The sequence below is a fragment of the Dermacentor albipictus genome, chromosome 10, assembly GCF_038994185.2.
Source record: "Dermacentor albipictus isolate Rhodes 1998 colony chromosome 10, USDA_Dalb.pri_finalv2, whole genome shotgun sequence".
Taxonomy (NCBI): domain Eukaryota; kingdom Metazoa; phylum Arthropoda; class Arachnida; order Ixodida; family Ixodidae; genus Dermacentor; species Dermacentor albipictus.
In genome coordinates, this window is record NC_091830.1 from 42,454,233 (window position 1) to 42,479,824 (window position 25,592).

A 25,592-nucleotide genomic window follows, 5' to 3' on the forward strand; every position below is an offset into this window, starting at 1 on the left:
TTGACTAAATTTGTTACAGTATCGTTCTGTAGAGAGAGGGAAAACAGTGTAGATGTCCGATTGGGTACTCTGCACAAATTAAAAGGGATGAGAGATTTGGAGAAAGGAAGAAGGCAAACACAATACTGAGAGGTTTCACATGCACAGTTGTAGACACTGTCCTTGCCTGACAAGTCGGGATGTCCAATCTTCTCAAGGTAATGACGAAGACACTTGTGAAGTAAAAAAAAAAGGCATAGACAACAGTGCTTGTCCTTTCCCTGGCAAAAAAGGCGAACCTCGTTGTCCTTGCCTTTACCATTTCTCTTGTTCTTGCCTAACAAAAAGTCAGTGTGTCCAGAACTCTCAGGGCAGACACGACAGTACAGGTGAAGACAAGAACGAAGACAACAACACTTATTTTTTGCTGACAAAGACAAGTTTTCACTGTTGTCTACTCTCTTGTCCTTGCATGATAAGTCTGAGGGCTCGGACTTGTTGGGCAGACAGGAATGAAAACACTGGTGCAGGCAAGAATAAAGATAACAGGACTTTTATTTTCTCTAGTAAATAAGACAAAGCCCATTGTCTTCACATATGTCTGACAAGTCAGGATGCCCTGATGAAGACAAGTTCCTTTCTCAGTATGTTGGCTCCATGCCAACAACATCTTGTAACCCCTCTTTCTTCTTTGACAACGAAGAACTAAGAAATGTTTGCATTTTAGTGTGATTTCAAAGTAGTGCTGGAACTGTTAGTAATGACACCTGCCGTTTTTCTTCCTGCTTGCATGTGAAGGGTGACAGGCAGAAGAAAGTCGCACCAAGCTCGGTGTCACGGCCTGCTTCGTTGACATCGCTGACGTCTTTTGCTCCGTCTGCAGGAATGAACCGCCAGACAAAGTCGGGTGAGCTTTCGGCATTACACACATGTCTGCAACCACCACATTCAGCCAGTCCTGGAGGTGCTCTGATCTTGTCCGAAGCTTAGCCTAAAGAAGGTGTGCTCAATCTGTGGGAAGCTAAATTAAAGATTCTGGACCTATTGAGCTTTATAGTGAACTTGCTTCAGGAAACCTTGAGTCAGAATGGACCCTACTGCATGTCCCGCTTGTTTTAGCCTTTCTTAACTCGTTAATTTTTGTGGGACTTTTGGGACAGTAAGTATTAGAGAGCGTACTTAGGTGACTGCTGATCCGGTTAACATTGAAGGGATACTAAAAAGAAGCATTAAGTCAGTTTAAACTGATGGAGCCTTCTTTAAAAACTGTGTTACTGTTACCTCCGTGATAGAATATATTGATCATTACACGAGAGAATGAAGGGCAAAGTTAAGTTTTCTTAATTTAGTTCAGAAACGCTAACACTGTGGGACATCACGGATTTCTTAGTATTTTTACATGTCAGGCACATTGTGATTCAGTAAAGCGTCATAAAACTTGCTAACTTCAATCTCTGGCTACATTAAAATATAATGCAGTCAATCTTTACCTGTGAAAAATTAACTAGGCCCACGCAGTCGCAATCAACACTTGTGTCACTGTGAACTGGTACGGCGATTTCAGGGCAACATTGCTACCCATCTCGTTCTTGCTTTCTTACTGGCTTACTGAGCTACCCTCACGATAGCACCCCTTTCGCACGGAAAGGTTTAGTGACTTTCAATATATCAAATGACATTTACCATGCACTGCTACACGACAAGACAACAAAAGATAATGTCATTTGCAGACGATAGTAATCGCGATGCATCGAAGCCTAGAAGGCACAGGAAAAGTTAGTGTATGTACCAGATGTTCTTAAATACAGTCAAACCTTATTATAACGAAACAGGATAACGTATGTAATGAAGTAATTATGGCTCCCCCTTCAACTTCATTATCACAAAGTTTTAGTGTACATACATTTTTAATCAAAATTATGGTACACCATGATGGTACACATCCGCAAAACTTGTATAATGTTTTTGCACTTACAATATGGAGCTGAACATGGCCGACAATGCTCTTGACAATTTTCGGGGGTACAGGAATACTCAAACTTCTGGGAACAGTCAAGTCGAATATTTTGTTTTGAAATAAAGCAAAACACCCACAGATGAAAACAGGTTAATTGCTATAATGAATTACTTCCTTCTTTTTTTGTTTGAGTCCACTTTTCGGTAAGAGTGCACATTGAACACAAAAACATATTCGAATTTCGAAATGTGAATTACATTTTAAATCTTCCCGTGTGACAGGAAAGAGTGGCGTTCTTGTTACTATAGAAGGGTAATTTACTAATACAGCTTAAACAATTTTTCTTCTTAGTGTCTCTAAAGGAAAGTGTAGTTGAAAGGTTGGCTATGTATATAAAGCAGATGTCTACTAAAGTGGCAGCATGTGTTTTAAGTGAAGGTAAATGCAATTGAGATGACAGAAGCATTGATGAAGCAATGAGATTAGGTAATGCAACATTATGGATGCATTCAGGTTGTCAGTGTGCGACAGATGATGAAAGTAGAACAGATTAAGGAAAGGAATTGCTAAAAAAATGTAGCTCGTGCTTACCGTTTCAGACATACAGTCCATAAACAAAATTTGCAGTTTCTTTCTTTTTTTTAATGTCTGTTTCGTGTGAGTTTATCTCAAGATGTTGCTCTTTACTTTCTGTTTGTTTCCGTACCTGCAGTTGCTGTGGAACCAGTTACCTTTGGTCTCTTTGTGGACGACTCGAAGGTTTCCTGGGACTTCGTTCCTTATCCTCGGTCATCAAGGGACCCGAAGGTTGGTTGCAGATGCCCACATCTGTTTCTGTCACGCACTTTTGCACCACTTATTTCTGGCTTAAAGGGCTCAAGTTTTGTGAAGGGTACTCAAGGTGCTGATGTGATTGGCCGAGTAGTAACTAGGACTTGGTGTCAGCAGTTCATTGCTTTGGAGCTCATTTCTTCATGTCCTAGACATGCAGGAGCATCTTCATTATTTCGCGGTGAGGCCATTCTGTTTACCTGCACAGGAGGACGCTTAAGCGCAAGCCAGCACACAGCTTTGTTATTGAGATCATATGTGAAAAGTGCAGATGCTATCCTTAGGCCAACTGCTGAACTTAATTGAATGGAACTTGCTGCGTTTCAAAAGCAGGTGAAATTTCCACCTTAGGAGTTGTTAGCATTCAGTTGGAACCAATAGTAACAAGCTGCTGTGTGTAATGAACACCTCGGATTAATTATGCCATCAATGTTGGGAGCATGGTGTTGCTTAGTGGTTTTGCTTTGTTCCAGACTGAACCCATCGGCGCTCTACCTCTGTCAACGCAAGAGTACAAGCTACTCGAAGACCTGATCTATGTCATGCTGGTATGCGCACTCTTTCGTACTCTGCACACATTTTTGTAAGGATTCTCACTGGGCCTTTGTATCAGTGAAAAACAGTGCACGTTGGCAATACTAGAACGAAAAAGAAATATGTAAAAAAAAAGAGCTTGAAACTTCTTGGACATGCTAAATCAACCGGCTGAACTGCTAGGCAATGCAGTAAAGTCTCGTTATGTCGAAGTTGGGGGAGCCAGAATTACTTAGTTATATTCATTATTACACCTACTGCATTATGAATCTCTGTTAGGACTTCAAGGGGAATTTTTCTTACTTTGCTCTATCCATTGTTTAGCTATACGGTCGACTCGCATTGCCACGGACCCTGATAATCCGTGCCCGATACGGATCATGTCCATTTTATCCGAAGTCTGTAATATCCGAAACACCTTACTTCCAAAACTTTCGTTGCGATGTCTAACAACTTTGCTGCAAAGAGTGAGTGACGAATGTACAAAGTAAAAGCAAAAAAACAAGAAATGTCGTAGTTTCGTCGGAAAGGCGAAGCATTGATTGCGATAGCAAATTAAGCAGGATAAGCACAGCACCAACAGCAAGCGAATTGGCCTTCGTGCTGTCTTTCGCTTCAACACGAACACCAAACATAGAAAGCACAGCACATATGAAAGTTCCGGCACTGGGCACACTGTTGCCACATCGCAAATCATTTTCAAGATACTGTGTTGACACTGAAAAAGTATGTTTTATACGCCTGATTTGAAAAAAGAATTCAGCTAATTTCATCTGCTTAGCCAGTAGTCCATTGTAGCACAGTCTGTTAAAAGTGAACTTTGTTGCATTAATAAAATAGGTAGAACAAAATAAGGCTCAAATATGGTCTGTTATATTCGAAATTCTGTTGTACGCAGGTCCATTGTAATGAGCGTAGACTGTATTCTGTTTCGTTATAATATGTGGTTGGACTGTACTACTGTGAATGCCTGGCTTGCACATACTGTAAATTCTATATCAGCGTTCACAAATGTTCTTGCGCCTTAACTAGTTAAGTAGTCAAGTCACATCCATAGTAAAACATGAAGTTATTAAGCAAATACAGTCGACTTTTGTTAAACTGTGACGGGACCAACGTAATTGGTCAAATTATCCAGCTGATTGAATTCACCAAGAAACTGGCAAAACATTGAAATGCATCGCGGATTCATTTAGTAGTATTTTCTTTATTCTAATGTGACTCTAAATCAAACGCTCACCCACTTTCTATGTGTTCAACATAGAAATGACACTAGGGCTCCCAAGCAAAGTATAAATCTGATATGCAGCCAATTTTTTAGTCACAAAAATGTAGCATGCCTCTGATTCTGGCACTTGGAAAAAGATGAAACCAGTGAACATTATCTTTACAGGGTAGATTTATTTATATATAATGGTCCGTTATTGTAACTCTCAAACTGCACTTTATCGCTGTCTATAAACCACATGTCCTTCATGCAGTCATTGCGCATCTAATATTGTGCATTTCTCATTTCTCAAATGACTCTGCAACAATTGCAAATGCGACGGTGTCCTAACCTATACTAACCGCTTCTCTAGATCGTCTAGATTGACTGTAATTTCTGTAGCGAGGTCATCTTTTATCTGTAGCAACAACATGACAGTGGTTGAGATATGAGCTACGATTTTGCAGTGATGCCTTCCGCCCAATTCTATGCCATTCTTATCATCTACCATTCGTGGCCGGCTGGTCCATTGATAAGGTCTGCGAAGCGTCACCCTGACCACTGACGAAGTGCGAAAAGTGTAAAAAGAAATAGCGTAGGAGGCTAGAAAATCTTTGCCACGGAATGTTTAGGCCAAAGGTATGTGCATGCAGCATCGCATTGACAAACTTGGGCCGTATTCTCGGACAATTACTTTTGAAGATACTTTCATTTTTGCAATGTTTCATGTGACAAGCACTGGACATGTCGACGAAGGGTATCGTTTCAGCTTTGCATTAAGAAAGCATGCTTGGCCCTGTACCAAGAATGCAGCCGCTCGTAGACGCCGACATGTCTTCGGCGAATCGCACAAAATTGAAGGTATCCCCCAAAGTGGCAATCCAAGAATTCGGCACGCCTTCTTTTGGCCACTTGTATACTAAATTCACTTCATTTTGTACAAACCTAGCATTTCAGACTTCAGGTTATCTGGACCTTTTGACGGTTCCCGTCAAGTCCGAATTATCGGTCTACCACTGTAGTTGGTGCTTAATATTCAATTCATATTCGAAACTTCAAATATTTGCCCCCCATTTTCTAAACTGATTTAGTGTTTCTGTTTAGTGTCTATTTAGGATTACCGGCAGTGTTAAATGCGACACGACCTTTTCTCTTTTCTTGTGCTACCTACCACATTGTCTCTGCAAGGGCGTCGATGCAATCTACATCCGGTCTCAACCGCTGCAGAACCCTCACGCAGAGCGAACATTTACGATCGACGAATCAGCAGGTGAGCCCCTGTTTACAACATTGAACTGGTGGCCACGCGCTCGTTATCTAGTAGTTCTTTCGAAGATGGGGGCTCATTTATCTTAAGAATCTTTAGTTTTAGCCCATTTAATTAATTTACCTTTATCTTGCTTCTATACTCTTCAGTAGCTGCTTGCACAATGGTACTCATGGCATGCCTGCCAACTTCCATGCACTTATCGTCAAAGGCCCGATTCTTAGAACTTGTTTACGATCGTTATAAGGACATAGATATCGTAAAGGTTTTGTTATTTGTATCCCATTTCAAGTAAGATATTTCAGAGAAATACATATATGGTTGGTGACCGAATTTAGAGTGGCCCAGTTTTTGTTTCACCCGCCTAATTACAGTCGCCGACCGTTTATTCGGACCTCACGGGGCCGTGAAAATGTCTGAATAAACAGATGTCCGAAAAAGCAGATTAAGAAAAAAAAGGAATAAATCCTTTATTTCCACGCACTTGTTCGGGCTCGGCACTAGGCTTGAAGAAATCGTGAATGCGCCGTTGCACGCTGTTCTGTTTACATGCAATCAGATAAGCCTGAATCTCGGAGAGGGTTGTACGGTCACTATAGGCGGCTGAAAGCATAGTCACTGCTTGTACACGCTCCGCATGCGACGGCTGTGTAGCACATGGTGCGTCATCTTCCGACTCAGAGTCATCGTCCGGCGGTGCAGCAGAAACCTGACGAATGATCTCGCGGTCGTCGAGTTCTGCGCATGTCAGTACAGTAGTGTCAGCACCTGTAAAACTGTCCAATGAGACGGTGTCCGGAATCGCAATGCAACCGATGTGCAGGTCTCCACAGAACATTTTCAGCATCAGTAGAGAGCACATCGGAAGGGGACAAATCCTAGGCCTCCCGGCACCCGCTTGCCGGCTTGCGCCAGCGCAGTCTGCGCAGGCACTGTCGGCGCCATTAGACACTTGAGGCGATGTTTCCGTATGCCGCTTTGGATCACCGCAACCTCGATACAGCACACAAAGCAAACACCACCACGCCGACAGTCGTACAAACGAAAAACGTACCCTACTCGCAGCGTCATGCATGAAGAAACAAACAAATCAGCTGCTGGATTGTCTTGACATGGCTTACTAAGCTGAGACTGGAACTGCTGTAGCTACGAACCAGGCAGAAACGATGATGATGAGTGGGGATTTCCAGTAGCGCCACTTCGTGGGGAAGCAAGGAGGGCTCTGTTCAAAACAAAAATGGCACTCAGCTTGTCGAACCATGCATCGGTCAGAGTTGGTGCATGGTGCTCTCTATCAAGTTGGCTCAAGGAGTGTCCGAAAAATCCGACAAGAGGTTGCAAGGTGTCCGAACTTTCGGCAGTTGTTATACATTATGGTCTATGGGGAGAATGGCGGTGCCGCGAAGCAGACCGAATAATCGAGCATGTCCGAATTTTTGGAGTCTGGAAAATCAGCCGGCGACTGTATTCAGAATCACCTGCATTGCTGTCACCCACTACACATACAGTGATAGCGGAAATTTCAGCTGCCATTGCATAAATATCTTAGAGGGACACTAAAGGCAAACACTAAGTTGACGTGGACTGCTTACCATTCGAGATACCTTGCAACACTTGTTTCATGCCTATAAAATATTTCGTTTTTTTAGAAAATTGCATCTAAAGTGTCGGAATACCTTTATTGCAATTAAAATTATCCTGCCACTGAACCGGGCCAGTGATGTCATTGGATATGCCATCAACGTGCTTTGCTGCCGTTGGTGAGTAGAAAGACGCCAGACAGACGGTGGTACAGTTTCTTTTTTGCACAAAATGCAGATGCGTAGCCATGGAAAAACCGAGCCAGGACAGAGCAGCGAATTTGTCGCTGCAGCTTCTTTTAGTCAAGGGGCGTGGACCGTTCGGGCATCCCGCGACCATACGTTCAAGCGGGATTCTCTGCTACTTGCAGTTTGTGCGAGTTTCGCAAGCCAGCAAAACAAGCGCGGCGCTGCGTGATAATGAAACTACTGAAATATGAAAGCCCGGACGGCGCAGACTCAAGCTAATATGAAAACTATCAACTGTCCACGTTGTTATCGAGGTTAAAGCTAATGTTTCCTTCTTTCTAAAATTGAGGTAGAACTGGACAAGTAGCATTTTCTTTTGTCTCATAATGCAATATGATGATGTTTCTATAAAGAGTGGTTGAGTACTAGTGACAGAATATAAATGAAAAGTGTCTACGTCTTTGGATAAGTACTTGAATATTGAAAATATTGACGTCTTGGAGATTCTCCAGCACTAATCTATCACTTTAGCTTGACTTACTATTTGCCTTCAGTGTCCCTTTAAATAAAAACTTTGTCGTGAGACCCGCAAATCGTTCCGACAGTAATTATAGGGCAGAGAGCCTATCTACAGTTGAAAGAGCATATGCTTGGGTATGTTGGTGATCCATAGCAAATTTTCTGGCGCACAAAAAGCGACGCAGGACTGAAAGGAACACTGTGTCCATGTCGTTCTTTTGGATCTTGTGTCTCTTTTCGGGCGCTAAAAAAATTTACTGTTGACAGTGTTTTTACCAAAAAAAGCTTAAATTCGTCTTGTTTTGTTTTTTTCTTCTCATCACAGACCCTTCACTGAAAGAGATGGTGAAGAAGATTCTTCCTCTTTGTAGCCACTACTCTACAGTTGTCCGGTTCATAGAAGGTGAGAATTTCCCAAGCTTGTACTTAAACCACGATATAAGAGTCTCAAAAATTGACGTTCTGTTTTATTGAAATTCCACCTTGACTGCAAATAAGCACAGTCGCCAAAAGATTTTTCTTTTGTGGAAGTGGCTGTAAAATGTTCCGAATCATCGGGCAGTCAGAAAAAACAGAATTTCAACGAGAAAGAAATGTAAGTTTGTTGAATTTGAGAGTTGGCGTGATCAAAGGCAGTTTTTTGCCACCTCGACGATATCTTTGCAGCGGAAGTACGAAGAGAAGCTTTCGTGTCCTTTCCACCATCATGGCAGCTGAGTGAAGGCAGAGGGGAATGAACACTTTTGCTTCAGTGTGTCTCCGAAACTCCACATTACACAACCTCTACCACTAAATTCACTGGAAGACAGGACCCCACAAATGCAGTTTCTCTTTCGTATCAGGTTGCAATATTGCTCAGACAGCTTTTCAAACAATTTTCGCTAAACAAGGCCCCAGTTACAATCTGGTAAATAGGGTAATGTAATTTTTTTTTGTCGCAGGTGTTACTGGTGGTCGTCCAATACAGTTAAACATCGTTACAATGAATTAAAAAACTTTATTGAAGTTTTTACCTCTGAGTGGCCTATTAGAGAGACTAACCTCTCTCAAACGTGCCCAAGCTCCTACATTTTTTTTTGCACATTTGCTTGGTTCCTCTGCTATTTCTTCCATCTTTTTGTACCCCTTGCCCTTGCCCCAGTGCAGCAAATTAAACCAGAAGCTCTTCCAGTTAACCTCTCTTACCTTTCCCATCTCATTCCTCTCTCTTCTCTATAACGAATTAGCACCTGACACGACGTTACCTTCATTATATGCAATATTGGTTATAAAGATACATTTGCTACGTTCCAGTATCAATGAGAAACACTTTTGATTCCCTTTATTATCTCCATCAATTCAATGTATCCCTATTTGTTATATTGCAGCTGAACTCTAAAACAGCCCAATGTGCTTATCTCCTTCAGAAAAGCAGGTGCACGGCCAGGGCATGGTGAACCAGGCACTGGCCGCAGCCATGCGGGAGCTGCTGGACGACTACCTGGTCCTGGTCACCCAGCTGGAGCACAAGCTGGTCAACCAGGGGGCGTTGACCCTGCCCAAGGCCTGGTTCTACGTCCAGCCTTCCCTGGCCTACATGGACGTGCTGGCCACATGTGCGCAGGCCGTCTGGGCGGTGAGCATCTTGGGCCTTCGTCTCTGCTATGGTCGGGCGCATTTGGATGCCATTTCGATAGCTGCAGCACGATTGTTGCAGCCATGTTGGCGCCGTGGCGTCGTCGTCGTAAGCTTGCCTAATGTCCACTGCATTGTGAAGGCTTCTCGTAGTGATTGCCTGTTGTCTCCTGGTCTTGCACCAGCTGGTTCTATCTTATGACGACAAATTTCCTCATATTATTCCACCACCTAGTTCTCTGCTCTCCTCCACTAGACATTCCTTCTGGGGTGCAATCTTGTATGCGTTCCAAAATCAAACGGAGGTGGTCTGTTCCTTACGTCACGAAATAGGCGGTCTGTTCCGTTGCATTCATCCGATAGCAGACGACACGGAATGATTGACAGCAGATATCACGTCGCAATTAACGTCATGGCGTTCGTCGCGGTTCAAATTGACGAATCGTATGAGGCTCGGTGGAACGCACCGCCTCCGTTCTATTTTGGAACGCGTACAAGATCACACCCCTGGTGCCCATTCTGCAACCCTTAATAGGCCGGTTATCTGCCCCATGCATTACATGGCCTGACCAGCTTCGCTCCTTCCTCCATATCTCTGCTAGAGCATCAGCTGTCACTGTGTCAAGGCTACACTGCAGTTTTGCCTTCTCTTAGTGTCACGGCTGTGATTCTTCATATAAATTTTGTTGAAATGTAGAGTATGTGAAAAATAGAAAACAAAAGAAGGTTTGGCTATAAAATAAAAAGAAGCGAAGCATGTGGGCATGCAATGAATGCGTTGTTCCAATGAGGCTGGTTTGTGCTGAAGGGGTGTCTGCACTCAAAGCCTGACCATGATAATGATGTGCAGTATAAACGACCACTGCAGTCGCAACTGGTAACATGTTCTTTGGCAGCGCTTCCCATGTGTGAGGGGTATATAAGATAGAACCTATCGCTCAACTCATTCGTACCAGTCAGATGGCACAATTCTACCATGGTACATCAGTATAAGAAACATGGATGTGCAGTTAATCCTCGATAAAATGAACTTCAGTATAATGAAATTCTCGATATAAAAAAGCATTTAACTTTTTATAACTTCTGATCCATAGAACTCCGTGTATTTCGAACTTCAATTTAGTGAAGTGCATTCATGCACAAGTTGAATATAACAATATTTCACTGCTGCCACGAAGGAATGCCAACACATTGAATGGAAGCTGCCACAGATGCAGATGGTCGAATAGTTGAATCACATGCTGCAATTTGGAAACCACTTTAAAATCGCAGTGTCTGCCTGATTGACTTGTCGCCAATGTAGGATGATAAGTCGTTTAAAGGGACACTAAAGGGAAACAATAAATCAGTTTAGACTAATGAAGCATCGTTTGAGAACCCTGCAGGCAGTCATTTCAAAAAAATAGTTTGATTATTAGATGAGAAAATGAAGGTCCAAGTATCAGTATTTGAATTTCGCACCGAAACCCCAGCGCCGGTATGTCAGCGTGACGTGACGTCAAGGATTCCAAAGTATGTTTTCGCATTTGGGCCGCATTGGCTGAATAAAGGTTCCCGAAACTTGCCATGCTTAATATTTGGTTCCTTTAGAACACAATGTAGTCAATATTTACCGCTATATATAATTAGTAGGCCCTAGAAGATGCCATCAAAATCCAAGACGTCACAGCCCCCAGGTGCGGGAACTTAAGTAGGCGTTGCCACCCGTATTTTGTTCTTGCGATTTTTCTGGTCTTATCGTTGTAAAAGTGGTGTTTTTGGTGTTGTAGAATGGTAATTTACTGATGCAGAAGAAATCATTTTTCACTTTAGTGTCCCTTTAAACGGCATATTATAACGAACATGCAGGGCTGGATCACAAACAACTTGCAGTACAAACGGCGCTGGTGGCAGCACAGCGCATATCCATAAAGGCTGGTCTGCTTCCGCATTGTACTCAGTTCTACCTTATCCTGGTAAACATGCGCAACGAGCACTTCGACGTGCATGAGGTGCACCGCGGTCCCACAGTCAGGGGACACTCGCTTTTAGGGTTATTTTAGGGATCAGTATACAGTCAACATCCTATGTTTCAGGCTCCCCAAGGGCCACAGAAATGGTTGCTTAGTGGCTATGGTGTCGGGCTGCTAAGCACGAGGTCGTGGAATCGTATCTTGGCCACGGCAGCCACATTTCGATGGCAGCAAAATGTGAAAACACCTGTTTACTTAGGTTTAGGTGTACCTTAAAGAACTCTAGGTGGTCCGAATTTCCAGACTCCCTCACTACAGCGTGCCTCATAATCAGAAAGTGGTTTTGGCACGTAAACTCCCCCCCCCCTTTTTTTGAGGGCCACAAAGGCATCTGAAAAGTCAGGCAATCTGAAAAAAAAAAAAAATGAATGCATGACTTTTACTGCTTCCAAAGGCTCAGATTGCCCCAGGCACATAAGAAATAGCTCTGAAGGCCTGCCAGTAGTTGCACATTTTAGGTTTATCGGTGTTTGTGCTGTGACAGGAGGTAGTAGGTGCACACATGTATATTTGAGGAATACATACTGTGCCCCATGACAGTTGCCTCTTTGTAATCTTGGTATGCTTCACCGCAATACTTCGCTTATGCTTCGCCGCCTAACGTTGATATATTGAGGTGAAGCTGTCTTTGGGGAAACAGCATTATGCAACATCTAGTGCTTTGTGAGCTTCGAAGCCGTTGGCGAAAATTACAAAGACGACGTCAGCACCATTGCTGACAGCGGCGAATTCTTTGAATGAAAAATGTACCGAACAGCAAAAAGCTTGGTAGCGAACGTCGAAACAGGTAGGCCTAGCATTGCCGCAGTGATGGCTACAGCTGCCAGCAAAGCTGCGTGCAAGAGCAGCTGTGCGAGGTGATGAGGTAATCAAAATGACGGAAATAGTGGCTTCAACAATGCCTATGGGGTATATGGTGGTTTGGCAAAAACATCCGAATTATCAGGCCTGTCCGAAAAATTTGGCATCCGGAAAATTGGTCGTTGTGGACATCATAGAGCATTCAGCAGTGCGAGAGATTCACGGCACTCGTGCCCAGAATCTGTAAACTTTTGTGCGTTAGACATGGTCTTCGAGAAACGAATAAATAAATTTCCACATTTTGTGATCTCAGGAAATTGTCAGAGACTTGCAGAGTTTTCAAAAAAGGTTCAGATAGGCACATTTTATATTACATATTATCGACATGTCAAACCTTGTCGTTATCCTCTTTGGGTTTGATATATCCAGTATCAACTGCATGCAATAATTTGTTTTGTAAAGGTAATTTAATTGTGCTTACTAGTCATGTGCATGTTGTCACCAGCTCACTGCTGTTGCATATGGAATGTTGCGTTTCGATCCATGTGGCCATGAAAAAAAAGTAGAAAGCTCTTGAGCTTTAAGCCTTTTAACGAGGAGTGACTCTCCAGCCCTGCATGCTCTAAAGCCTGGCAAATTCTTTTTCAGAGGCAGTGTTATGGAGGCAAGACCCTGGGTACGTTGCACAAGCAAGCCACATCATTGACTGGGTGAGCCTCTGTTTTTTTTTTTTTTTCTTGACCTATAGCTGCGACTAGATTGGCAATGCCTAAGGCCTTACATTTGAATGAACCATATATGGCTGCATGCATATGCGTCGCACATAAAGCATTCAGTGACAGCACGTTTTTCAGAAGACTAATGTCACTGTGTTTGTTAGCTTCTTAAAATGCATGGACCACTTGTTGGGCTTACTGAACTGTACCATGACAATCCTTGAGAGGCCACACCTGCTGGCTGATTCTAATATGCATTGAGGTTATTTTTTTGTAAGATACAGTCGCCACATAGAAGACGACAAATTATGCTAGTTTTTTCACGTACCTGCTGCGGGAGCTCTGTTGCTGTGGTGCTGCACTGCCGAACACCACATTGCGAATTCGATCCCAGCCATGGCTGGCAGCTGCATTCCAATGATGGCGGAATGCAAAAGAAATGCTCACGTACCGTGCATTTGGGCGCACGTTAAAAAATCCCAGGGTGTCAAAATGAATCCAGAGATCCCTACTGTGCCATGCCTTGTAATCAGATTGGGGTTCTGGCATGTAAAACCCCAGAATTCAATTAATGAACTTTCAACACCAGGGGAAATCAAGGTCTGGTGTTTGGAACTCTCTCTCGTGTGCACGCACTAAGGAACCACATACATGTGTCGTGTGTGAAACGAGAAACAAATAAAGAAAAGACACTGTCAGGCCACGGTGACAATGAACTGGCAGATGCACTAGCCGAAAGGATGAATGCAGTGAATAGGAATGTTCATTGGCTGGAACTCGGCCCAGGAGGCAAAATGCAACACCTAGATGACAACTGGTTTAATACGTTCACTGCCAAGAAAATGCTGCACAGATCACTCTCCTGTGATGTGATCCATGTCAACAAGGGGGCAGCCATCTTAGCCCTGACGCTGGTTCCTTCAGATTTGCAGCACATGTTGCTACTAGCTCTTCTTTCTTTGAATGACAAGGACAAGTCCTGCCAACTATCGTACGAGTAGTGCACGTAACTTGCCTAGCTAACATGGCCACTGTGGGGTGTTGGGACGGCCCCCGCTTAAAGAAGCGGCAGGGAGAATGGTGGTGCATTTGTTTCATCACCTATTAAATGCCTGCAGTACACTTCCAGTGGTACTACGCCACGCATGCTTATTGTGATAGGGTTGGCTGTGATATGCAATGCTCTGGCTGCTTTGTCACAGCACGGTCTTGCAGGCTTGCATTGGTGACTATGTTCTCCCCACACCTTCGTTCATTTCCGATACTCATTGTTATGAGCATCCCAGCACCCGCGCCGAAGCTGGAATCATTAGTAGCCTCGCCTCAGCACTCTCCAAAAAGCCCGAACCTAAGGTGCAGTTATGGTACGGTGTAACACAGACGTGCACCCCATGTGGCATACTTAGGCCACACCGACGAACATTTGACGGCGTGCAGTCTACCATGCGGTGCTGTCAGCACGACCGGAAGCGTTCGGCATGCTTCGGCGCAGCTGGCGCAGGAATAGAACATGTCCTACCTCAGGCCAGAGCCTCTAGACCAGAGTGCATTGTGTGCTAGCTCAGCTGGCTGGCGGCACGCTGCCCTGCTGCTTCGGTGCACCGAAGTGAGTGTGCCGAGTTTGTGCCTTCGCCAAACACCAAAGTGCTTACTCGCCACACACATGGGCACATGGATTGCGGCAGCAGCTAATCACCGCCCTGCTCCCGACCACTTTCAACGTGCTGAACCATGCGGGGGTCAAATTTTAGGGGATCCTGGTGTTGCCGGCATGATGTGTATTGTACAGTTAAACGTCGATATTGCGAACTTCAGTAAAACAAAATTGTCGATGTAATGAAGTATTTTAGTTTTCATAACCTTTTGTCAATAGAACACCATGTATTCAGAGCCTCAATGTAACGAAGTGTGTTTGTACGCAATTTCAGCATTAGGAAATTTCACTGTTGCCTCAAAGGAATTCCGAGATAATAAATTGAAACTTCCATGGATACAAATGGTCAAACGACTGACTTACAAGCGACTGCTTGCAAATGCACCTCTCAAATCACGCGCCGCGTAACAAGGATGACCACCAAATGGGAGCCGCATCGTGTTGCCATATAAAGTCCAAGGGCGATAAGATCCTATCACAACCCGTGCACTGTGTGCTTTAGGTGCGCGTGAAGTTGTACAGGGGTGAGACAAGAAAGCATAGCTTTCCCACGCAAGCAATGGGAAAAGAGGTGGAGGGGAGGCAAGCTCGAGGTAACGCGATCAAGCGCATACGAGAGGGCGGGATGGGGAAGGGGTGTAAGTTTGTGCACCCCTCGATTTCTCTTACACATTTTTGCCGTAGGAAGACCGCTTACATGATGCCGCTCCGTCTCAGCCTGCCCGCACTTTGCACATGCGTCAGATTACCTCTAAAGCAGGGTCCGCTGCTGTGTACACCCTCAGCCGCCCTTACAGCCGTGCACAGCCAAGGCCAAAACATGCACCAGAAATCGAGACGTTTAGTATTGGAGATTTTGTAATCTCTAGTTTCAGTGACCCATTGGAGTGAGAGGCAGACAAAGCATTCGCTCCCCGCTGCCCGCAATTGTAATGACAGCGTCATCCATCAATGGGCAGCTGCCTGCGGCCCTGAAAGGGTGAAGAGAAGGCTTCTGTTGAAAAGAGGGTGTTCGAAAAAGAAAGTGACTTACTGCTCTGCTTGTGAGTTCCGCACATAAGTAAAACATTTGGCAGAGATGTTCGCATCAGCGTATGCTATCCACGGAATGCGTTTTTCCACCAAGCCCGAGAGGTATTTCAGGGCCCCTTTTAGCAATCGGCCTGTACATTAGACTATAGAGATTGGGTCAGAGATTCATTACAGCTTCATTTTAAGTGGGTATGTGTCAACAATGTTTTACACCACTTGAGGTTTGTGCTGTTTAGTTTTGTGCAGTACTTTAACAGCCTCCCAAACTTCTTGCAATTTTCTTAAAGTCTCTCTCTCTGCTAAGCACAAATCACTGTGATTCTCAGTGAAAAGGTTGAACAATCTCATAGCAGTGGCTGACTAATAGTCTTATAAGCAGATTGACTGACAGCCTTGAAAATGTCCCTTTCAATTTACCCACAGTGACACCAAAGCAAGAGAGATCTGCTTGTTCCTTGCAAAAGCGGTGAGTGGTCGTATGCAATAATTTCATTTTCTTTTTAATTAAAAAAAATTATTTACTTCAATGCCCTGTCTGAGCCATTTAATAAGGGAGACATGAAAAGTAAGTGCAAAAATCTGACAAAATGAATGTTAATGAGGGAGGTTCTAGTGAGCTTTCTCAAGGGCTTCTTAAGTAAAATGTTCTATCTTTCAGTGAAATGATTTAAAATGTAATTCAATGCAGTGTTTTAGAAACAGTGTTGGTTGGACAACATCGTATTGTACAATAACATAATTTGCCTTTGCTTTCTTTCTTCTACCTTCAGGCATCTGTACCATATTTCAACATGCTGGAAAGTTGGGTCTACAGAGGGTGCATAAATGACCCATTCAAGGAGGTTGGTCATATTATTCTCTATCTGTTTTAGTTCTCGTTTTTTTTGTCCATAGTTTTCGTTTAAACTTTCTGCCCATACATTCTTCATTAATTGCGATGACGTCAGGAAAGGAATATACAGTGCTTGTCAAACATTTTACATATTCTCAAAGAGAAAAATTGGATGGCTTTGTCGTGTTGATAAATTTTTACTGCCAAAACAGCTAGGATGGAAAGTACTGGAAGTTAAAATTGTAGAATACTTTTCTTTTTACTATTATGCAGCTCTAAAAAGAAGCATTTCTTTCTCTTGTTCTATCAGTGCAGTCGTAAAATTAAATTGTTGCGCTCATCATGCAGTCGGTTTTCTCATGCCTGTTGTTTCTCTTGAATTAAAGCAGCCGACTTGAACGGTCTACACAGAAAATCGCTGAGCTGTTTCGGGACCTTGTGTTACAGCTTTTGAACAGTGCACTTGTTCTTGGTTTGTCAATTATCACCTCTCGTGATCTCAAAAATTGTGCGTATACTCTCTTTCTAAGGTGTATCGGATACATCACCAAGAGTAGGCTCTTCATTTCTGTGTGACTTCTCACAAATGTAGTTATGAACATAATTCGCTTGCACTTCTGTGTCTCATTTTGCCTCTTCTGAAGAAAGCAGACAAAGTATTGTGTCTTGGGTCCTGTCTCCTTGCTCTCTTGCCTCACAGGTCACAGAGCATGGCACACTGTCAAAGGTTTTGCAGTGAAGCTGTTAGGCGGCAGTTGCGCAGTGCTTTTCATGCAGCAGCCAGCGTAGGTCGGCGGTGTGCGATGGTGTAGCCTGTATATAATATCAGAGAAGAGCCATTAACGCAGCCTGTGTTACAGCCTTGAAGTGTTTGTGTAACGAGGCTGACAAATAGTGCAGCCGGCATCAGTGCGGTTCGCACAGAATGCAGGAATGTGCATTCGTTACAATGGAGAATAGGAAAAGTGCTGAACTATGTCGTGAAGCATTTGCAAAGGCTCTGGTACAGTCTTTGGTTGATTTCGGACTGTGTCAAGCTAGGACCTTAGTTCTCCATAAGGACGTGCGAGCTCACTTTTTCGCTGTCCTTCATGTGCCAGTTTCCTGGATCAGCACGCATCTGCGAGGGGCTTTTTTCTTTAGTCATGGGGACCAGGTCAGTGCTGAGTGCGACTGAGATGGCTCATTGTTGCCAGGGAAGTGAATCGTTTTGTGACAATTGTGTTGCTGAGCAACAGTGAAATGTGGCGCCGAGTTCCACTCTTTCTTTTTCTTCCTCCTCTCCCAAACTCAGTTCCTGGTGGGAGACAAGAGCCAGGTGAAAAAAGAGGACATGTCCGTCGACAACATGGACAAGTATCCTTGCATTGTTTGTCGCCAGTCTCCCTCGTCACCATTCCTTGTTTGAACAGGAGCGCCAGTAGCACGCCAGAAGTGCTGTGAGTGACGAAGCATGTTCTGGGACATGTATAGGGGGCACTCCTGTTTGCCCTGTGTTGAAGCTTATTTCAGCGCATCCATGTACAGTCAAATATCAGTAAACCGAACTTCAGGGGACCTCAGCAAAGTGTTTGTTATTCTCAAAAGCCATGATAGTGAAAGTCCTAAAATTAACCATTCCGTGTGGCGATTTCCATAGATTTTGCCTCCATGCTCTCCTGGAACACCGTATAGTAACCGTAGCACATGCAAGAGATGCCAACAGGCCCACGAACAAGAAAGTCCATGTCGCCTCCAAAGCACAATACTCTCTTTTTCTTTTTTTCACATTGCTTGTCATGGACACTGCTGCAAAATGCAACCGTGTGTAAGTGACCCCATTCGCAAAAGCCAAGCCTTGTGCCTGCAAGCATGAAGGTTAATTTCTCCATGTGCACAGAAAGAAAGGTGAAAGAAGGAAGATGCGCGGCTTCGTTTATTGGGGACACCTGTCTGGGCGAAGCATGCGCTCACAAAACCTGAAGCGTCGTCGCCTCCACAACAGAGAAAAGATGCCATCTGGCCCTCACCATCTCGGTTTTTCCAAGCCCATGCACCACGCCTCCCTCGGATGAGGCTTAAATGTGTCGCTAGATCATGAGTGTTATCTTCTCTGCAAGCCTATCTTTAGACTTAAGTATATGTCTTCGTGTTACTGAGGCGTTATTAACATGACATGGTAATTGAATAACGATCGTTATTCTGAAAAGTTCGGTATTCTGAAGTTTGTAGCGCTAAAATATTTTTACGTTTAAAGTATAAGTATTTAGCGAGGTGTTTCCAAAAAGATTGATCTGAAGAGTTTGTTAACCTGGTGTTCGTAGTAACGAGGCTTTACCATAGTACAAGAAGGAAGGTGCATTTTATTGGATGGAGGGCTGTAAAACTCGTGATACACAGATTGTAAGCATAAACGTAAGCTGGCACCATTTTTAAAGATGACGATATTGCAAAAGACAAGCCTTCCCTATTTCTGTTTGTTTTTTACTTCTTTAACAAATAAAATGAAATGTAAAGTTCAGCTACTTAGTAGGAATTTTTCACATAAATATGCAACCAAAAAACACAGGACAGTTAGGATGTGAAGCCCCAATCTCGGCTGAAAAATTGTAGCATAACGGTAGAAAAGTGTTCAGAACTCCATCTGCGTGAATGTCGTAAGGATGGCAACACACACATGGACACGCACATTCTGTCTCAAGTGAAGATAGCAGTTCAACTGTTACAACTTATTGTGGAATATAATTAAAAGTTGACTTACACAGGTGCTCCATTGTTTTTGCACTCAATTCAAAATGTGCGACAATGTTTACGTATACCACGTTATTAGCTGTACAGTTTACTTCCGTTAATTTGACCTTGATGCTACCGATGAAACTGAATATTTTCTCTGCTGGGTCGAATAAAACAAGATGCAGAAGAAATGCTTAACTCGCCGCTTATTCATTTGGCAGTATTTGTCCGATTCTAACACACTCCTATATGGAATGCGCGCCCACTTTCTGTGTGTCCAAAGTAGAAAACTAAGTTAGAACTGGCATCAAAGCTCCTAAACAAAGTAGAAATCTAGCGCATATTCGAGTTTTAGCAAGAAAAATGGGTAAGGGTCAAATATGTGTTGCACAATGGCAACCAGTTTCCTAAAAGTCGACATTGCTGTGACACAGCCGTGTTATCTGGTAAAGCATACAAACGCTGCAAACATGGTTTTGGTTTCTTATCTGATTGCACTGTGCAGGAAATTTTCAGCCCAATTTTCTTGAAATATGAGAAGGCGTATGTTAGAATAAAGTAAATACCATAATCTGACATTGTGACTGCTAGAAAATATTTCTAGGGCAGGCCGAAAATGGGGTGTTTTGAACAAGAGATGATGTGTGCATTGTATTCACTGTCTCCTTAGCTCTGCTGAGACATGCTGCTACTAAAGGGGTTGCCATTGGAGTTGCCATAGGGGTCAGGCATGTGCATGGTGTCTGGTAAAATTTGGAATATGCGGCAGACCAATTTTAGGATAGAAATAACGAAAGCTTTTGCCCATAGAAATGCATGGGCACGGGCCACAACCTTTCACCGGGATGGAATGGACTGGAAAATTGAATTAATGGAACTCTACTGTATTGAGGCTCAAACAAATCAACCTTCTGTTCTCTGTCAGAATGTTTTAATCATTGTGGAGCTTCAGTATTGTGGTATGCTGACCATCCGTCGACGGGAACAGATTTCTGAAGTTTCATTATGTTCATAAACAATGCCTACTCGATTTCCTTATTTTGGAAATTCGTATTGCCTAGAAACCACTTGCTTCACTTTTTATCTCTATAGCTTCCTTGACCTGTATGTCATGACAGCTACTGGAACAGCCGGTATGCTTTGCGCTCCGAGATGATTCCGGGCTTCCTACGGTCGCTAAAGGACCGCATCCTCATAACGGGCAAATACCAGAACGTCATCCTCCAGTGTGGTAAGTTCTTGGGCAAGCAAGAGATGAGTCTTGGTGTCCTCCTTAGAGCGTTCAAGCAGGTCTTGTCTTACATCTTTGTGTGTTGCCTGCTGAAATATGCTGAGGTCGTCTGTGACATAACAGAATTTCCTGCAATAATTACTGGGGGTAGGCTAATATTTGCAGTTCCGAATCAAATGCAGTCGTCCAATTTTATTGCGATAGCAATTATGTGGACCCTCCAGGCACATTTCTGTAGGCGGCGTCGTGATGTTCCATTAAAGCCCAAGAGCGATAAAATCATCGCCGCATGCTGTATGTGTGATTGAAAGCATTTGAGGGTGCGCCAATGATGGTGGCTCAATCTTGCGCATGCAAGGGAGGAAAGCGGAAAGAAACATGCCGTCTTCCATCATGCGCAAGGCACCGGGGGAGGGAAGGGAGGAGGCATTCTACTGCGGCAGCGGCTGTGTATGGCGTGGTCGCGGGCAACCATGTGGGCCCTATCTTGAAAGTGATCTGTGATGTGGACAGAGTGCACTGTGTGCTGATAGCTTCGAGTGTGCTGTGTTCTCACGGCTTAGGGCACGTTGAACTGAGAGGCAGCACTAAGGTCAATTCACTCGCTGCTGCTGCTGCGCTTCCTCACTTTGGCATTTTGACAGCGAGTGTGTGCGGTCATTGAGTGAGATGTATTCATATTAACGCGACAGCGTTAAGGAGCTCGTGTCGCAGAAAAGCCGGCGTCGTCGGCGTTGGCCGTGAGCGATAAATCCCAGCAGGCACTTAATGAATAAAAACAACTTGCAAGATGGGCTGGGTGGGAATCAAACCAGGGTCGCCGGAGTGTGAGACGGAGGCGCCACCACTCAGCCACGAGTTCGATGCTTCAAAGCGGTACAAAAGCGTCTCTAGTGAATGCGGTGTTGCCTTAGAAACGAGCTGTTTCTAAGGCTCAGGCGTGCGTCGCTTGCTCAGACGCACATTTCGTTGCCACGCCGAACGCGGCACTGCGCAACGCTCACCGCGTCCGATGCGGGGCGCGTAGTCGCTGCGCCGTAGCCCACTGTCTCACACCCCTTGGCGGGTCGACGAGAACGCTGTCGCGTTCCACTCTTGAAGGCGAAGCTTAAGCGTCCTCCAATTTTTTTGCTTGTGCTTGTGTGGCACCATGCTTGTTCATTTAATTGTTAAGCAAACGTTCACAAGTTTATACGGCCAATAAAACTACAATCCTTGCATTGTATAGCTGCTTACTAATCTGCTATCTCAATCGATACTTTGCCTTTCGGGCGAAACTGACTTTTTGAGGACCCCTTAGGGGCCACGAAAATGTCCCAAAATTGAGCAGTTTGAAAAGACGAATGCATGCCTCTTACTGCTCTCAAGGGCTCAAATTGACACAGACACTTCCGAAATAGCCCTGAAGGTCTGCCTGTACACTAATTAGGCATATCGGTGCTCGTACTGTGACCTGAGATGGCAGGTGCACGCATGTGTAATTAAGGAATATATACTGTGTACCGTGACAATTGCCCCCGTGCCACTCTTGGTATGCTTCTCCGCAATACTTCGTGTATGCTTCACCGCGTGACATTTCTGTCTTGAGGCGAAGCTGGCTTTTGGAAACTGCTGTTATGCAACGTGCCGTGCTTTCCAAGCTTCAAAGCCTTTAGTGAGGATTACAACAGTGGATTTGGCGCCATTGCTAACTGCGGCGAATTGTTTTAATGAAAAACACAGCACCAAACAGCCAGAAGTTTGGTAGCGAATGTCGAAGTAGCTAGGCCTAGCATTGCATTGTTAGTCACTACAGCTGCCAATGGATCTGTGTGCGCCAGCACCGGCAGTGAGATAATCAAAATGGGGGGGGGGTGGCTTTGATTAATGCTGTTTCGTACCTGCAGTCATGGTAAAAACTCCTGAAAATCGGATGGTGAAGGTTTTTGCATCCGAAATTTCAGATGTTCTTATACATTTATTTCATGGCGTATGTGGCGGTACCGCGAAGGCGTCCGAATTGTCAGGCATGTCCGAAAAATCAGGCATCTGGAAAATTAGTCGCTGACTGTACATGGTGGTTTATGGACAAGAAGTTATAAAAAGTTAAATACTTCACTATATTAGACTGTTATTATATTGAAGTTTATTCTGTGTTTAACTTACACTTGTGTGTATACTTGTTCACTGACTCTTCAGCCCAGGTGATACAGATGCTGTTACTAAAGGGGTTGCTGTTAGGGTCACGATTTTGTTTAATATGAGAGTCTGCAACCAGAGATACAGTTTTATCCTGTGTCAATGGTATGTTTGCATTGACAGTATGAACTAAATCCTGCGACACTTTTGAATACACACCACACCCACGACTGATCATGCTGCCAGACTTTGCCTACAAGACTCCTATAAAGTCCACTTACCAGTTTGACCATCTATTAGCCTCTCCATCTGGGAGGCAAGGTTCTGGTGCCTGCCCTGACAAGTGCGTGCTTGTAGGAATCATTTGCATGCTAATCTATACACTGTTTCACATGAGCGTACATGAATGTGTAAAAACACGGAAACCAGCGAACTGAATCACCGAAAACAGAACTTGTGAGATGCACAGAACACAGATGCAGACTTTGCTCCCCAGTGATTGCGGTGTTGCAACACAAAATTTATGAAGGTAATTTGACACCAAAAGGGACATACAATCACAGGGCAAACGCTTAGAGCCAGCGTTTATCTCTGCACATATTGTGGGTCTCAAAAAACAGTGACTAGCCTTTTGAGATAATCTTAAAATTATTTTCATCCCTTGTGTGTCAGATGTTTTCAAAATAACAAAATTATGTTTTCTGCAAATGAGTGAGAAACAAATATGGGAGAAGTAAGGGTAAAATTCTTTGCAGACTTTTTTCACAATGTGTCAAGCCCCTTAGTTGTGAATTTTGCCCATTTCTCAGCTCTCACTGACCCACACGTGGTAGCCCAGATGCCATGACATTGCGCTGCTGAGCTACAGGTTGCAGGTGCAGTACTAGCTGCTGTGACCGCATTCCGATGGTGGCAGAATGCAAAAACGCTCGTGTGATGTGCATATTTCGAGCCCCTGTACTGTGGCCTGCCTCATAATCAGATTGTGGTTTTGGCACATGAAACCCAAGAATTTAATTAAGCTGGCACTGATGAGTATGTGAATGATAGCCATACTCATCAGGACTGTTTACAACATGAGGAATCCTTAGTTGGCAGGCATCCAGAGATGCAGCGTCAACGCCTAATCTGAGCTTGACACAACGTGCGAACATTTGCGATACTTTAGGGAAGTGTACAGATTCGTGACACCAAGTCTACAAAAGTTGTGTATCTAGAGTTTCTGGAACCACAGTTTCTTGTACTAGTTACAGGGTGTCTACCAAATGGTAAAACCGGGAATTCTCATGGATTTTGAGTAGTCTGGAAAAACTGAGGGAAAACTCGGAATTTGTGCCTCTATAAGGGAAAATCAGCTGTAATTTTATTGAAAAGGTCAAAAGTCGCAGTAATGCTGGCTCGAGTAACAGACAAAAATGAGAAGAGCTCGGAAGATGGGGACTTACACTGCTCTAGCATCATGTATGTTTTTCTTTCTTCAAAAGTCAATGCTGTGTGTGTCATTACGTGTCCCTGTGTTTGGTCCTGTGCTCATTCTCCCATGCATTACGAACGTGCACAAGACTCCACCTTTGTCAGCCCTTGTCAGCTTTCCTGAAACACATGAAACAGTTGAATCTTGATTTCAACTAGCTGATGTCTTACTGGTAGTGTAGCTTAAAATTCTGGTTTGGTAGTAGCATGACTAGCCATGCACTACCATTTATTTCATTGAACATAAATTGTCATTGTCATGACCGCCAGGCAACTTTAACAAAAAAATAATCAGGGAAAAACCTGCAAATATCAGGAAATTTGGAAATGCCAGTGTAGTAGACACCCTGCTACAGTAACGTCCTCGCGGTGAACATATTTCCTATGTCAGCCGAGAGTATTTACGAGTAGGTTTTGTCCCCTGTAGGCCAGAGGCCGGCATCATGCTCGGGTGACGGCCGACTGTGCTACTCACTCAACGAACGCGAGTACACTGAGAAGATTGACACCGTGTACCACAAGGCAAGCCGCATGCTCCTCAACCTGCTCATGGACAAAGTGGACCTCATGGGACGCCTCAGGTGGGTGGCAATGTCCTCCTCCCTTCTAATTGCTTAACTTTGCTGCTACTGCATTGAAAGGCTTAGGAACAAGCCTGCACCTGTAATGTAGCGTGCATAAAGCAGCGGGGCCATGACACTACCTCTCGCATCTTTATAATTTTTTTGTCATCCTCTGTCTTGTTTGTCCAGCCTTAGTGCAGCACAAACGTAGAAGCTTTCTAACTCATTGACTGCCAGCATCCAAACCATTTGTTTCTTGCCTAATGCATACATTAAGTACTTAATACTCGCAATGCAAAAATGCTTGTGTTCTGTGCTTTGAGTGCACGGTAAAGAATCCCAAATGGCCATTTGTGACCTTTTCAATGCTCTATACCTTTCTGTGCATCCTTAACTGTTTTACCACCATTTTTTTCGCCAACCGCTCCTTACCCCTTGCCGGGTTTCCTTTATTTTTTTATTTAGCATCTTGGTACAGCGAAAATTTCATGCTAAATTGATGAGCTGGTTCCTTATCACTTTTGTCTGAGTCAGTACAACAGTTCATAAGTTTTTGCCTCTATGAAAGTGCAGGCAGACCTGCCACGCTGACTAGGCTGCAGTGCTTCCTTATGAAGCAATAGAACACTAAGACATGTGCACTACCTGCTGTCAGAAATTTAACCTAGAAGTTCTGTGTGTTTAGCTGACCTCTCCATAGATGGCACCAGGGGTCTGCGGTATTCTTAAATTTTTTTTTTGTGAGTTGCTTCAGGAGTAGCAGGACAGTGT

General features: G+C 43.9%; 1 protein-coding gene across 2 annotated transcripts in view; it reads left to right on the plus strand.

Moving 5' to 3' along the window:
- Positions 1 to 25,592, plus strand: part of LOC135907356 (gamma-tubulin complex component 2-like) — a 59,235-nt gene that overhangs the window by 7,230 nt on the left and 26,413 nt on the right. For both annotated transcript variants that reach the window (XR_010565981.2, XM_065439042.2), the window contains exons 4-15: positions 778 to 886; positions 2,649 to 2,743; positions 3,241 to 3,315; positions 5,697 to 5,778; positions 8,389 to 8,466; positions 9,470 to 9,678; positions 13,139 to 13,200; positions 16,316 to 16,358; positions 16,663 to 16,734; positions 18,019 to 18,080; positions 20,555 to 20,667; positions 24,686 to 24,839. Coding sequence is in view for 1 of the 2 variants with exons in the window: in XM_065439042.2 (XP_065295114.1) it covers positions 778 to 886; positions 2,649 to 2,743; positions 3,241 to 3,315; positions 5,697 to 5,778; positions 8,389 to 8,466; positions 9,470 to 9,678; positions 13,139 to 13,200; positions 16,316 to 16,358; positions 16,663 to 16,734; positions 18,019 to 18,080; positions 20,555 to 20,667; positions 24,686 to 24,839 (1,154 nt within the window). In the remaining variant the exon portion in view is untranslated. The remainder of the gene's footprint in view (positions 1 to 777; positions 887 to 2,648; positions 2,744 to 3,240; positions 3,316 to 5,696; positions 5,779 to 8,388; positions 8,467 to 9,469; positions 9,679 to 13,138; positions 13,201 to 16,315; positions 16,359 to 16,662; positions 16,735 to 18,018; positions 18,081 to 20,554; positions 20,668 to 24,685; positions 24,840 to 25,592) is intronic.